Source organism: Saccostrea cucullata, unplaced genomic scaffold, assembly GCF_032062105.1.
Source record: "Saccostrea cucullata isolate Sc308-1 unplaced genomic scaffold, CSIRO_AGI_Scuc_v1 ctg13703, whole genome shotgun sequence".
NCBI classification, from domain to species: domain Eukaryota; kingdom Metazoa; phylum Mollusca; class Bivalvia; order Ostreida; family Ostreidae; genus Saccostrea; species Saccostrea cuccullata.
The window spans coordinates 1-16408 of record NW_026919963.1 but is presented as its reverse complement, the minus strand read 5'-3'; the positions used below and the strand labels follow the sequence as shown (position 1 = coordinate 16408).

The following is a 16408-nucleotide window of genomic DNA, read 5'->3' as shown; positions in this document are numbered from 1 at the left end:
TACCGGGTATCTGAATTTCAAAGAAAAAATTCTTTGACATACGGCATTGAGAACTATTTATTAAAGATACTATAAAATAGAATTGTTGGTAACCCTTTTTCACATACTCACGTTTAATAGTAATATTAAAAATGCAATGAACTGTAAGGCCGTTGAAAGGTTTAAGAGCTGTGTATTGAGCTGTATAATTTCCCCAGATAAAGATTGATCCATGCTCCGGGTAGTTAGTGGTCACTTCGACATTGTGTCCAAAAGGGTCGTAGAAGTCAGGTCCACTCCATGTGATGTTGACGAGTGGTGATGATGAATCTCGTTGTATTTCTGGGGGGCAGTACCTCTTAATCGGTGGTTGGATATCTTACATTACCGGTAGAATTTTAAAAAAAGAGTTACACTTATACACAGGCAAAAGAGACTCAGATAGATTTTACATGAAATTCACATAAATTTCATGTGAATTCTAAGCATGAACAATAGAGGAGAACAATGCATTCGTAAATTATATGAACACTTTAAATGCTTTTGACATATTTTTCATATGAATTTTACATAAAGAGCATATTGCATAAATATCTAACAAAGAAAACTTCATATAAAAATTCGTCTTAAAAATTATGTGAATATCATAAAAATTCATTCCTATGCAATTCGCATGAATATTTATACAATTTTGCATGAAAATCATATCATTTCCAAATTAAGATATAATACCATGAATATCACTTGAATCACTTTTCCCTGTGTATTCAAAATAATATACATTCTGTATATATACATTAATCAAATTACCGAAATAAAGTGCCAAAAATTCATCACTTAATATTCATTATAAACAATTTCCAGAGATAAAAAACATAATTGAAGTCTAGTATTTTAAAAATATTTTTTGAAAAACATAGTTTTAAATGATTCCTTATTCTTCTGAATTCATACAATGATATGGTTGAAACAAGTACAAACCTTTTTCGCAATGAACACCTGTGTAACCATGGATACAGTTGCAGGTGTATCGATCCTCGCCATCTATACAACTTCCGCCATTTTGACAAGGATTACTATTGCACATGTTCACAACTATAAATTTTTAGAATTTTTATAATTTTTTGAAGAAAACCTATATTTCTAAGTTTTACTATTTGGTAGAATCGGAAGATTTAAAAGCATTATTGCAGGACAGATTAAAGTCCCTAAAATTATGAAACAATTTCTGACTTAGTCAACACTTAAACCTCCTGTGTCATGTGTATGATGTTTGTTTAAACTTTACCACGAAAGTCCAAATACTAGTATGTAGTAAGCAATAGTTTATAATGATTACTTGATTAACATTTTGTTTCAGATTGATTTACTTTTACAGCAAGAAATACAGCTAGAAAATTTTGATCCAAATTTCTTCATCATGTAGTCTCTTTATTACAAAATCGTTTATCTTAGGGATAATGTACCCGGTAAGTAACATTCTTCTTTTGGAAGAAAATTAAAGCATCCCCTTTAGGAGTGATAAAGGAAATGAAAAATTTGCAATTAGCAATCAAATAATATTCTTAACTCACAAATGCATGATGGGAGATTTCCAGACCAAATCTTATCCCTTTGACAGGTCCGCTGTTGATTGCCGACAAGTTTATACCCCGTCTTACAGCTGTAGATCACAGATTTTCCCTGGGAAAAATCACTCCCATGGAGGTTACCATTATTTGGAGTGCCAGGGTGACCACATGAAGTTACTGAAAAAAATGTTGCCATTGATATTAAAAAGCTTTAATTGATACTAGAAATCTGCAAATTTATGTCTGAACTCGACACTAGTGTCCGTTGCAAAGTGAGAAATATTCTTTTATAAAAATCTTCTGCGAATTAGAATATCGATTTACTTTGATTAAGTTTAGAATTTTGGTAGGATTATATATTATCTGACTTAAAAATTCCATTCTGTAGACAACAAAAGGAATACTGGATAATGAAACTGGACTAGGAGGAAAATATTCTGTTACTTCCTGATCTCATTATGAGGGCTTCAAAATCAAGTAAGCCTAACAAGTTTGTAATTACGGCTGAATTCGAAGCTTACAAACACAAAGAACAAACACAAGACAGTAAAAGAGATGAACAGGAAAAGAAGGCATTGAAGAGAGGCAGACAACAAACTGCAAACATAAAATGGATAATTGACGAAACAGTAATGCCACTGCATTAACTCGTTGGTAATTGAAACTGAAAATTTTACTGTTTTAACAAATTAGTTCATAGATTTCATTAACTAATATATGCAATTTTAGCACTTGGTTGATTCTTTTCCATTTTTTGCAGTAAAAAAATTAACAAATAAACAAAACAAATATCAGACACATTGATACTTTTAATATATATTATGTATGTCCATATAGAGAAACAGGGAAAATGCCAAATTTGTTTGTAAACAAGACCCCCCAGAATGCAGTTTTATTTTATAAGAAAATGTTCGAAAATACAAATATTTGACATTGTCTTAAATTAATACAAATAGGAAAGTTTATTTTAATCAATGCTCACCTTTGCATTTTGGTTTTGCTAGATTGTCTCGAATTGAATTCAAAGTATCAAAGGTAGATACATCAAACACATAGGAAGTTTTTGTTGCCATTCCCTGAAGTTCAGACGTATCAATACCGTCACCGACTCCAACAGAAAAGATTATGACGCCATTGTTACGTAATAATTGGGCTTCAGACAATGTCGAAGACTTGTCATTCGACTTTCCGTCAGTAATGATTACTGCTATTTTGGGAACAAAGTTTCTGCTATACGACCCGAAGCTCGAAATACGAGCAAACCGAATAGCGCCGGATGTGTTTGTACTTCCACTGTTATACGGGATATTAGAGATGCTGAATTTAAGAGCAGAGTTAGAATCAAAAGACGTCAGCTGAACTGTATTGTATACTGATGTACTGAAGGGTACTATTCCCACTCTGACGCTATTTGAACCAATATTAAATCCATCTGTCGTTGCTTTTAAAAATTGTTTTATTTTATCGAAATTGCCTGCCCCAACACTTCCACTAGAGTCAAGAATGAAAACAATGTCACCAGTTCTGTCGCCACATTCTGCTAATAAAAAATGGAAAGTTACTTCACGAAAAATATAAGCACAAGTTAAAAAGATACTTTAGATTAAAGTACACGATAAAAATATATTTTTAAGAGACGACAGGAGATGTAAAGGTTATTAAAAATACCATTACTAAATAAGTTCAAGTTTGAACTGACATTAGATAAGTTGTTACACATAATGACGATATCATAGCAACTTTCTGGGATTTTTTATGCAGTTCTTGCATAGTAGATCTTTCTAGAGCATTTTGAAGATTAAGAACTATTCAACTTAAAACGCCTACTAGACAAGTTATAGAACTTGTACATATTTATGATACTGCATGATGATGATGAAGACTAAAAGATCTAGAAGTATATTGAAGCATTGCGAAGAATTATACATGATACAGTTTAGATAATAATTCCAAATTAAGTAAGATTTTAAGCAAGAAATATTTGCTTAAAAAGATATATCAAGGCATATTAGCAGACATGATAATTTATTTACCAGGTGTAACATTGTGTGTAGAAAAAAGCAAGATGATAGCAAAGAAGTGTATTTTCTCTATCTGCATTGTAGAGGGACAATTATATCACTTCTTTTGATGCTATGTGATATCTATATCCCAATCAAACAAGTCCGTTTCTTCATTAATTTCTTTTATATCTCTGTAAAAAAGCAGATGGGTACATAACAATCAATGTGAGAAATCATTCAGTTTAGGACTAAGTTTCATCCAAAGTATGCATTGCTAGGATGAGCTGTGTATTTGAAAATACCTTGAGTATAAGTCACATTATCCAGCGATGGGGTAAACGATGAGAAACCGATGCGTTTTTTGATGAAAATGGCGTGGTTGCTTGCCGGGCACCGCTAGTAATCGGACGGTGACTGAGGCTTTTTTTGCGAATCGGTGGGGTCATCGGTAGGAAATAATTCGTAGTTAAAATTCAGCGATGTCTACAACGATCACTCACATCGCTCCTCATCGGCAACCCATCCTAAACACATTTTTCAAGGATCGGCCGATGTATGGCCGAGCATCGTCCAATATCCGTTGAATTTGAGGTCAACGGGGAGTTGAGTGGTGTTCAACAGATAACGACCGATCATTGGTCGATGTTCGCCCAAATATTGGCCCGTAATCGACCGATGTACGAACGATGTTCACCAATGCATGAGCGATGTAATATACATCGGCCGATTACGACTACCGGCCGGGAAATGTGACCTAGGCATTAGTTACATTATCCCTGCCGATATTCAGCTGATTTTAAATGATTTTTGTGTGACCTGTCGGCAGGGGATGCTCACTCCTCCATAGCACCTGATCCCACCTCTGATGTTTCGGGGGTCCGTGTTTGCTCTGCTCCTATTTTGTATTGTTTTATGGATTTTAGATCTCGAATACTGTGCGTTATCTTCACTTGTTGCAACATTTGAAATAAGTATCCCTATGATTCCGACCTAACTCGGAGATGTCTCTGAATCGACACACCATGATATTTCAAAATCAAAATAACTTACATGACCTTGCAATTACTGTAATTAAAATGCTTTTCCTGTTTAGATGCATTATACAAACGTTAGATGCTTATTTTAGTCACCTATAATCTGGATACATTTCGTACAAAACATAACGTGTACCAACACTTGCTGCATCTAACAGTGATAACAATCACATGATATCTGTGACAATATCTAACGTCTAATTACCGCAAAACCCCGAAACCTGAGCCTATGCATTACCTAAATTTGTTAACTCTGAAACCTGTGATATACAAAAATATATTACAAACACTACATTTTAACCACAGAAATGTAAAATTATAAATATATACATTTGTGGTATCTTTCCATTATATGAACATACAGAGAGAAAATATCTTCAATTATGTATGAAGTTTGTCAGAGGTCAGATGTCAATACGTGACCTAATCACACGGCGCAATAATATCCTCCGGTACATAAATTATGAAATGACCTGCTTTGCCTGCTTTTCATGTATAAAAAAGATCAAAATAAGCAAGTAAAATAATAATTATTTTATTTAAAATGTAAACAAGTATTTCATACATTTTTTGGCTTTCGACAGTTTTACATTTACGTTTGTTTACATTTTTTTGTTACTTTTGTCAGCTGCACAGTCTCTAACGTTCATCCTTATTTTTGGAGTAGACCTTTTGTTAAATTTTCATGAAAAACTATTATTTTATCTTTAAATTCTACTCACAATAAATGTGTAAATCTGTCGGAAAATATCATTGCAATCATGCCATGAACAGCTGCCAAACACCTCGGCGTTTTCGTAGTTTAATATTTAAGCTGTAGCCAGTGTCTCTGGGTTTTACAGTGTTTTAGGAAAAGGATGCCTTTAGTTACTTAAATCGTAGAATGTTTTTTGATTAAATTGCAAATTAACCGGCTCGGACAAGTGTCTCAATCCATCGGATGCATCCATCCCTTTCGACCGAAATTCCTCCAACTTTTTATCATCAAACTTCGGACGTGTTTCTCGTGTCTTTTCAGCATCGATTAACAATTTTCACGAATCGAAATATTCCCAGACAACAATCTGTTCACTATTACTGATCACAAGTAGCCTTTCACAAAATTTCCCTTCGAAATAGATCCCTTAGCCTAATGTATTCGAAGCGTAACCGCCATGCAAGCCGATTTACACCTTGCGTCATTTTTAAAATCTACGACGGACGGTTAGTGCAATAATTTATATTCGGAAATATTCAATTGTCTGTCTCAAAAGTATATAAGTAATAAATAACAAGTTTATAAACTTTAATGGGAATTGAAGTGGGTCGGTACGTGATCAAATCTTCTGAAAAGGCCTTCGGCCTTCACAGGATTTGATCAAATGACCGACCCACTTCAATTCCCATTGAAGTTTATAAACTTGTTATCTATTTCTTAAAAGAATGCATAAAACATATTATTTACATTAATATTACCTTCTTTCATCAATTTTATATAACTTTGAATAGTTTTTTTTCGGATATTGCTATATTTGTTAATTTGCTTAAATCTGTAAACGATAAAAAATCCTACTTCAAGTTTTATACCACATCATTTTATTGACTTTATTCATATTTGACTTTTCAAATTAATGTAAGTTAAATCTATTTAATTTTAAATTATTTTATCTTTCATTGATATCATCAAACTACATAATAAAAGCACAAAAATGAAATCTTTAAAAATATACACATGACAATTTTTTTTAAAGATAAAATGATTTTTAAATATATTCCTTTTTTACGTTTTATCCACTTCTGCATATGCAGAAGTGGATAAACGATGAAATATAAATATAAAATATAAACGATAAAATATCAATAACTGACTTACCTCCACTGGAAGAATGATCCCTTGCTAAAACGAAAAACATTTCCTTCTTTATATTTATGTCAAATTAGCACTTAACAAACATTTCAACTTAAGACGCTGGGTCTAACTTTATCCGTACTGAAGGCGAACAGGCCGCTTGGGTTTGCCTAGATGTTTACAAACGGGATCCGTTGTCTTTTACTGTTAGTTTGTGGCCTCTACTTTGCACAATGTTACGACTCAACAGGGTTGGTAAGTATCTGTGATTTTTTATTCACAGATTTTATATATATACTCCGCCAATTATTGTGTAACGTTACTATGTTACTACAGTTGTTTATTTTGTAAAGCTTCTGAAGATAGAATGAAAGGCCTAAAGCTTTACTGGAGTTTTTCGTGTTTTTATTTTTTTCTTTAAGTATTTAATTACGACCACTGAGACTATTTATTGGATTTTATATATATATATATATATATATATATATATATATATATATATATATATATATATATATATATATATATATATATATATATATATATATATTAAATACATGTATTGAGAAATATGTTTGTATGTTTTTATTTTCTTTTTCAGTCGGAGTATGGGAAAAATTCACTCTATAACAGTGGTCAAAGATGTATGTAAAATGTATTCTTATAATTTTATCTAATAATTGTATGTTTTTTTTTCTTTTTATTACTTTATTGTCTGATTTCCAAATACTATTTAAAAATCACATATGAAAAGTTATAAAAATAATTTTTCTGAATAATATTAATTTCAAAAAAAATTCTTGTAACACACGTCATTGTCATTTTATCGAGTTTATTCATATTTGACTTTTCAATAACAAAATGTTTCCTTTTTACTAATAAGAAAAAAAACCTTCAAAGGTCCTTAGATCTTCCAAAAGTATAAATGTACAGTGTGACGATTCTGTCGCATTACTTTTTTTTTTCCTGAAAGTTGACACAACCCCTTCCAGTGCCTGGGATTGGCTGAGAAATATAAAAGTAAAGAGAGAAAAGGGAATGTTATCCATCGGTGTTTACTGGTCGCATCCGTGTACAAATAATTCAAAAGTTGGATCTGTCAAGTACGATTTTAATTCGATATGAAACAAATGAATAAGTCCAAAGAACAGAATGAACTTGGTAATGGACTAATTTTGTTTGGTTGCTTGATAAATTGATTGATTATATGTACTTTTCTCGGCTCTCGGGGCCATTGGACAATGGGACCTTTCATCGAATGATCTGCAATTTTCCTTTCATAGTGCCTAGAACCCTGCTATGTTTTTAATGTCCTTCAAATGTTGCGAAGTTTATATTTTTTGATTTTCTGATTTACACATAGAATTCATAAAATGGTAAGCAAGAATCATCAAGAAGATACCTACCAAGGTCTGACAGAAATAGGCTACTTCGCCTTCGATAGGAATGAAAACATTGAACTGTGTTCCTTTACCATCCATATAGCAGGTCTCTCTCTCTCTCTCTCTCTCTCTCTCTCTCAGAATAACACCAAAAAAGAAAACATTGCAAACAATAAAACTAGTTCATTTTCATTTTTAAATTAATTCTCTACATTCCTTCAATGTGTATCTTATTTTTCAAGCAACACGATGTCCCAGTTTTGTGCTGGGCCCTGGCTTAATTAGAGTGTGTACAGATTACGATGACAGATTAGGAAGCAAGTGTGAATTTGATTGTAAAAGTGGATATAGCCTCTTTGGTGAACATCAACTGGAGTGCCAATACGATGGCAGATGGAATGGGGAACTTCCATTGTGTAAAGGTGACATTTCTGTCTTCTTCTAACTTATGAAAATGCGCTGCAGAGAGTTTCGCCTACCTCATCAATGAATTGGGCATAACGTGTGAAGTTAGCGAAGGAAAAATCATGCTCTTCTCACTCCCATGCTAAACGATAAAAATTTTACATAATTTCCTTTGTGAAAATATTTAACTTTTAAGCATATTTTACATTAGGTTTTGAAAATGTTTTGGTATCATTATACAGAACTGGGACTTGTTGTGATTGTTGTAAATTACGACAACTATGTACAGATGTATGTTGAAGTGTGTACCAGAATATATCTTTTCTTCAGACCTGTACTACATGTATTCATTTTTTTAGCTCTACTGGTTAGTGACTAGAAGAGTACTGGATAGTAAGGTTCCTTCGTTCTATAAACAATTTTTCAAAATGCTATTTTTCCTACAGTTTTAATCTGATTTCAATATAAATTAGCAAACTTGTAGACTACACTAAGAAAAATAATCTATACATCGGTTTTTGACCTCGATTAACGTTGTTGTTGTTAACAAAAAATTAGATATTTCTGTGAAATACTTTCAAAATGCTACTCCTAAAGTTTTGGTCTAATTTAAATATAATGCATTATACAGCAGGGCTACAGTCTCGGCAGAGACTTCTGTTTTTTTTTTTATTTATGCTAAATTTCCTATGTAGTACATTGTTTTCACATACGACTCAGCTCAGAGTCTATAAGTATACATATCTTTCAAAAGAAGGGAGGGGTTGTGGGTTTTGGGTTTAAATTAAAGAAATAAACACACACACTTAATATGAACAAATACAAACATTTGCAGCATGATTTACACTTCAAAGGTTGGCATCGCATTTTTAAAGTTATGTACCAAAAATTCTTAGTTGAATAAAAAAGAAATGAAGTATATGGAGCCATAAACATCACTCAAGCTAAAAATACAAATTTTGGAGCAGAGGAAACATGGGCCGCTAAAAACTCAAAGGTGGGATCGGGTGCCATTGAGGAGTGAGCATTTTTATAAAAATGCTGTGAAAATACTCAGATGATGATGATGAGAAATTCTACAATATTTTTTTATAACTTTGATTTCGGGGTGGATTCTGAGGCAATCTTTTTACATTGTCTCTCCAGACAAACTGACTGAAATGGACAAACTCAAAAATTCTCTTAACTTTCAGAGATCTATATTTTTTCTTTTTTCCCCCTGAATATTCTTATTCTTCAACATGTATGTTGAAATTTTCAAAGAAAAAAATTGTTCCGCATACCGCCCGATCCATTTTCTTTTTACACTGAGTCAAGAGATTTTTAAAATGGTCAATTTGGATGAGCCTATATATAAAATAATGCAATGGTTATAAGAATTGAAGATCAATGTAAATATTTTGGTTGTTTTAGAGTTTTGCCCGCCACTTCCTGCAAAAAATGAAAGTTTCTCGTACATTTGCACCAATGAGTTTGAGTATGGAAGCGAATGCTCATTTATATGCCCACCTGGATTTGACATTCCTCAAGGAGAGAACAGATTAAAACTTTGTACAAACGATGGAAATTGGCAGGGATCGTTTCCACCCTGTATTGGTGAGTAGATTCAACAGAAATTTCATTTTCGTTGCTTTTTATGTCTAGTTTTCTTCTTGGTTATTCTTTCTGTATTTGATTTTTGGTGTTTCGGGGTTACTTGTCATTCATATGCTCCTATATACTCTTAAATCATCAGGGGAAACATTTTTATTTAGATGTATCAAAATCAAAAATACTAAACTGTAACCCCTTTGCCGATGGTACAGCGGATAAAAATTCTAGTAGTGGAAGGATATACTGGGATGAACCATCTGTGTATGATAACGCTGACAAAATCATTACCTTAAAAAAGACTGGGGGAATTTCTCCTGGAGACAAAATTGAGGCTGGTACATATCAAGTAACATATACAGCCGTGGACCAGTCAGGCAACAAATCCAGACCATGTACAGTGACATTATCTATGAAAGGTAATGATACCGCAAATATAAACAGTGATGTGAAAAATGGTCATCCCCTTGGGTACAAATACTTTCATAGTTTTAAAATATTTGGTTTTTTATTTCATCGTGTTCATAATCAACAAAAATGACTCAATTCTTTTACAATTATTTATATCTTGGATATTTTCAAGTCACTTTTATAAAAAAAAGAAACCGGTCTTTTGAAATAAACCTTAAAATGGAGGACACGAGCCAGGGTAGTCGTTGGCATGATAAGGAATTCACATTGCCAAAAAACGTTGGGTGCCATGTTAAGTCTAAATTTGAAGCCATTCATCAGTATATGTAGACGTCTTTTATAGATGATAAATTCCTACAATCTTTCTTGGGTTTCTGAGCGGAATCAGATTTTCTCTAGATCGGCAGAATTGATATTTTACTGACATAGAAGATATAAATCATTGCATTAATATTTGATATTTGTTTATTTTTATAACGAAATAATGGGATTTTAATAACAAAAGATTGGTATGTGGTTTTAAGGTCTTACTGAAGTCTAACTAATATGTTGACGGTGCGACCGTTATGGCGAGCGCAGATCTATATTTTATTTTGTTATAATTAAGATCGGGCTCGTCAAACTGCACGTGATATTTGGTGCCTCTAGACTCTGACGTCACATGACGTCGTCAAACTTCCGCCAGAGTTCGTTTGTACCAAACCAAATGCGGAGACGCAGAGGACTATGGGTAGTTTGATGACGTCGTATGTAAGTTACATTTCCAAAAAGAAGCATGAACAGTGCCGAAAGTAAATGAAGAACGTTTCGTTTACTATTTATCTTCAATATTTATCAATTAAATCAGGGCATGTTTACTTTTAGTTGAACTTTTGCTGCTATTCTCGTGAGAACGTAGCTTTAACAAGTGATGCATTGTGGGTCCAAATACGGCGTCAAAAAATTCTATCGAATGAATGTGCAGTAGTCCGAATTTTCTCTTCGCACAGGCGTTGCTTTAAGAGCTCGCAGTGACGAGCGTCGCTTCGCGACGCTCGCTGCGCTCGCTAATATTTATTCGGATTTCATTACAGTGTATTCTTGTCCACCTTTGTTTGACAATAATTTCCTGTCTGTGAACTGTCCTTGGGGATATCGATATGGCGCGCAGTGTTATTTTTCATGTAGAATCGGATCTGTATTGGTGGGAACCAACATTACAAACTGTGTCAAGAGTAGGAATGGAAAGTATGTCGACTGGGATTTTGGGAAAACATATCCCTATTGTGAAGGTAAGAATCCTACAATGGGCGCGGGCAATTATTCAAACATAACTTTTTAATTCAAAATATTGATAACCACGTATTAATATTCGTTTGCTTGACATTTTCTCATCTTAACGTTTCCTAATTTTGTTGATATTATTTCTTAAATATATATTAAAAATGTAATTCAAACTTGTTATTAATGAATTTTTAAGGTATTAAAGTAAGTATTGTTCAAGAAATTTATTGCGATAATAATGATAATAAAATCAAATATGCCAGTCATTTTCTATGTAAAGTACATGAATGATTTATAATATTCAAAATGTCACATGACCTCAACATATCTTCTTCTTGAGAGAGGAGAAGCAAAGTACTTTGAAAATTCATTTTTAGCGGAAACTTCTGTAACAAATGATGCAATAATGAATCCTTTAAAAAATTTTTAGTTTTTTTATTGCATTAGCAGATCCAAATGTAAGCACTATGGTTACAAGTGATATTTTCGATTCCATTTGGTAACAGTAGCAAATGCCCATTTTTTATTAGCTGCGAATGAGATGGATACCCTTAATATTATAGAAAGAATAGCAATTACCATGTCTATTTATAGTAAACCCCAAATACGTGACTCATCAAACATAAATAGAAGGTACAAAAGGCACTATATTATAAAGACTCCATCAGAGTTTCAATAAATTTCATTCATTAATATGAGAGTTGCTAAAAATGTCTATAAATGACATATATTCCTATAATTGCTGCTTAGCAAAAAAAAGTTGTGTATTAGCAAATTTTCGGAGAAGCTCACGATCATGAAAGTTATAAAATCTATTTTCTTTGCAGTTTTTCGGGCTTGTGCTAACGACCCTATTCCACCAAAGAATGGCGCTGTTGCCTGTGATTCGTGGTTGGATGGAAAGTTTTGCCAGGTTCAGTGTCAGAAAGGGTTTGACTTTAAGCCTGGATACCCTTTTTATGAGATGTTGGTCTGCGGAAACAGTGGAAAAGACCATGGACAGTGGATACCAGAGAATGCCCTTCCTATTCCAGATTGTTCAAGTAAGTTTTTAAATCTTTAGATGAAAAACTTTTTACACATCTTTATTCAAATAAAAACAATCTGCGAACAGGAAGGAAATTATTTTATACCAAAACACCCTTCTAATGAAATGTAACTTTGTGAATAAGCGGACTGTGGCAAACAAAGGATGCTATTCCAATGCTGGGCTGTTTATGTAGGCATATTTTTTGTGATTAAAGTTTGTTTCCTATGAAAATACAATTAAAACAATGTGTATAATTGTACTATCTCCTCCAAACATAATGGTAAAGTTGTAATGTGAATTATATTTCCAGGATTGTTCTAATAATTGATAAAATGAGATGTTATGAAAAGTTATAAATGAAACATATGGAGATAACAAACTGTTTTCAAGATCAAACCAATACAAAATAGTAGCAGAGAAAACACGAACCTACAAAATATCTTAATTGGGATCAGATGCCATGCAGGAGTGAGCACCCCCTGCCGCTCGGTCATACCCGCCGTATACTCCTTGTCATGATCGGGAAATAATAGGAAAACCCATCGTCGATTTAGTGTATAAATAATAGAATAACAATTAGTATGAAAAACGTCAGTCAGCATTTGGCTCAATGATAATTTGTATTCAATTTGCTGACGAGGTTATCGTATCGACCACATAACTTACAAAATGAAAACTCTACACTGCTGATGTTCTTCTTTCTTTACATTGCTTGTCAATAATTTATTCCGTTTTAGAAATTGTTCATACGTAGAGCATGCTCTTGCGTATCGAATCAATGAGATATATAAACTGCATGCATATGTTGAAGGTATATTGCTGTATAAGTAAGGAAAGTTGACCATTGTAAAGTTAAAGTCGTCACGTTTATCATAGAGCTTGGTTGTTAAATAACCATTGGCGTCTTTTTCAAGTAATTTTTTCAAATATAAACAAATGTTTCAGATTCTGTTGTATCTTTAATATCACGCTCACCAGGTTATATCGTATCGACATAAGAATGGAAATTACCAATGTTAATTGACAATACGTCAGCGATATATCTTAATGTCGAGTTAAAGTTCACAGCAAGTATTTTCTTTGTTTCACGTACAAGATTTTGGACAAAATGATACCAATTGGAATTCCAATAGATTGTTGGAAGACATGATCTCAAAAAATAACATAGTTGATGTCAATCAAAAACTCAAAAATCTTTTTTTCAACATTTCAACTTTAGAGAACTTTTGTGAACAACCAGAATGCTTTTAACAGAATAATTTTGCAAATGCTCAATGTAAGTAAATTTACGAGTTCCATTTTTATTGAAAAAGCAGATGTCAATAATACCCAAAAGCCTGGACTTTAATTTATCGTGGGGAATGGTTGTGTAAAAAGTTGAAAAGTCTTAAGTTTTTAAGATGTTGATTTTGGTAAAATCTTGTGATTTCAAATCTTCCTAAACTTACTTGGAAGTTTTATGTATCCACGCCTGATTTACACCACTTCTTGAATATATTGTTGCATTACACTTTTGAAGTTTTTCCTTAGAAAGAAAAGTATGAGTTTAATTTGGAATACCACTTGTAGTATTAAATTCAAGTTCTAAAATACAATTTATATAATAAGCCTTACAAACTAAGACAACGTTGTTACTTGCTTTGTCAGCAGCGACCAGTACATACTGATCATGTAACCTATCCATTTTTTTCACTTCTGAATTGTTGAATACAGAAGGAAAGATGGTTTTCATTTCCATTTCATATTTCCCTGAATCTTTTAATACGCGATTGTAACATAGATACGATGCATTTAATCCATTCTGACAAAGTTTCAACGTCGTCTTTTTTCATATCTGTCTTATATCCGTCCCATCGCCTGGCGCCACCTTCTACAGAATTCATAATATTTATGAAATTCCGTCATCAAGTTAAGGATATGGGTCCATTATATTTAGGACCGTTTAAAATTATATGTTTTTCAAATCTTAAATTTGCCAAAAATTAATGGTCAGATCATCACTGAATATCTTATTTACACGTTTAATTTAGTTCTGATTTTGTTTAATATTTACAAAAATAACATAACAGTCTGTAATTCAGATGCAACTAAAGCGAGAGATATGCAAATCGGTTTTTGTCGTGTCAATGTCATATTTTTCCGAAATTCGGGTGTTTTGCACAATCAAACCTAACCCAAACCAAACTCTCACTTTGTATGTACACACATAATTTTACTGCCTGTCGGGTGTTGGTAATAAGTTTGGTTCTGGGATGTAATAAAACACGTTTTCAATCAAACATAGTAAAAAAAACTGTATGATATGAATGAAGAACTCTCATTAGCTATTTTCATAAAGAGTTTTTTAGATGAACAGAAAACTCTAATTTTTTAGTATTATAATCATTTGCAAGGCAAGCAATAAGGAACTGTCCTTTAAACGTGCCATCCATTTTCCTTATTTGTTGTTTTGTTGCAAGAAAATTTTATAAGTATTTCCCTTAACTGAGAATAAACACTAAGTACTCTTTACATCAAAAATATTATTTAAGTGGTTTCTGTAATCTGATCATAATAAAAAATAGTCTTAAAGTATTACACAAAACATAATACATCAACTAGACTGAGTAGATTTAATCTAAACATACCTTTTGTGCTTAAAAAAGGATTTTTCATGATTATTGATGTTTTTTCGTCGAACAATTCATTATTTAATAAGAGGCTTTTGTATCCATAGGTGACAAAGTGTTATTTATTATAGGTTTGTGAACATAAGTTTGACACTGTTAACTTTTTTGTCACTTTCTGTAGTTCTTAAGTCTTCATTAATTTTAAATATCCCAGTATAATATATCTTACTCTAGCTATACGCATTCAAAGTAGTAATTATATGATTTCTTACATTTAAAAAATTAATAGACATCATATAATTATTTACCATTTTTAAAGAGTAAAGAGTACAAAGAATTAGAAGTAGTGATCGTAGTAGTATAATAGGTTAATTTTTATTCTTATTGTTAAAGTGATTATTGTAAATTTACAGAACAGAACGACATAAATACAGCGACAACAAAAATGGACTCTTACTACGATGGGGATTGTACAAATGCTGATGTACAGGAAAACATTCGACAAAACTATATAAGTTCTTTGTCGAATTCTACATTCAAAGAAGTCTGTCTGAGATATACAAGTCAGTGCAAAACTGAACATGTCAAGGTATATCTTAATTCATTTTAAACGTTTAAAATAGTATTGGATGAGTGGATAAATTAATGCAGAATGTTTTCATAAGACGCAAATACATAAACCTTTTTCTTGAAAACTATGAAGTGAATTAGTGCATATTTCCTGTAGATACTCTGTGGCGGTACTATGGGAAGAAAAAATCAGCAAAATCTACAGTGAAGCAGACATTTGATCCTGACTTAATTATTCGCCCACCCTAGCTGTTGGAAGGGTAATGTAAAATGTAGAGGATCTTTCTTTTAATGCGAATTGAAAAAATGAAAATTCCTCAGTGGAATGTCAAAGACAAATGTAACATCTTTTTAAGATTGATTACTGTTTGATCTCTTTATACTTATTCCATTGTTGCTGAATACTAGATTAACAATTTTGTTAATTCCTGATCTTTGTAATTATATTGTTTTGCGGAATAAAAACTTAATTTGTCAGTATATTAAGTTTTTGAAATCATGTACAATGAATATATTTCAATGGATATTGTACATGTTGTCATATACTCAGGTGACTTATTAGGTGTTTGGGGTCCTATTTATTTGTTTTTTTGTTTGTTCCTTTGTTGTTTTTTTCAATTGAAAGCAAAGAACAGATTTGCATTTAAAAATAATGTTCTGGTTACAGAATTACAGGATGCAATTAAAGTTTTCACTTAAATAACAAAATGCAAACAAAGGAATTAACGCGGTT

The 16408-nt window shown here is 32.3% G+C and overlaps 2 protein-coding genes across 2 annotated transcripts; one reads left to right on the top strand and one right to left on the bottom strand.

Moving 5' to 3' along the window:
* Positions 1–70: 70 nt before the first annotated feature.
* Positions 71–6512, bottom strand: LOC134240961 (matrilin-3-like; the record flags this gene model as incomplete). Its single annotated transcript, XM_062723069.1, has 6 exons — positions 6440–6512; positions 3584–3742; positions 2533–3090; positions 1554–1727; positions 961–1074; positions 71–357 (listed from the first exon to the last, which is right to left on the bottom strand). Coding segments are annotated over exons 2-6 (1200 nt in total), but the record flags the coding sequence as incomplete, so codon positions are not given.
* Positions 6513–6528: 16 nt separating this feature from the next.
* LOC134240972 (P-selectin-like) lies at positions 6529–16163 on the top strand. Its single transcript, XM_062723075.1, has 11 exons — positions 6529–6670; positions 7017–7059; positions 7389–7518; positions 7779–7903; positions 8040–8219; positions 9616–9798; positions 9957–10211; positions 11277–11474; positions 12294–12509; positions 15519–15694; positions 15833–16163. Exons 1-11 carry the CDS (start codon positions 6590–6592, stop codon positions 15881–15883), a joined length of 1638 nt encoding a protein of 545 aa, XP_062579059.1. The 5' UTR covers positions 6529–6589; the 3' UTR covers positions 15884–16163.
* The last annotated feature ends 245 nt before the right edge of the window (positions 16164–16408 follow it).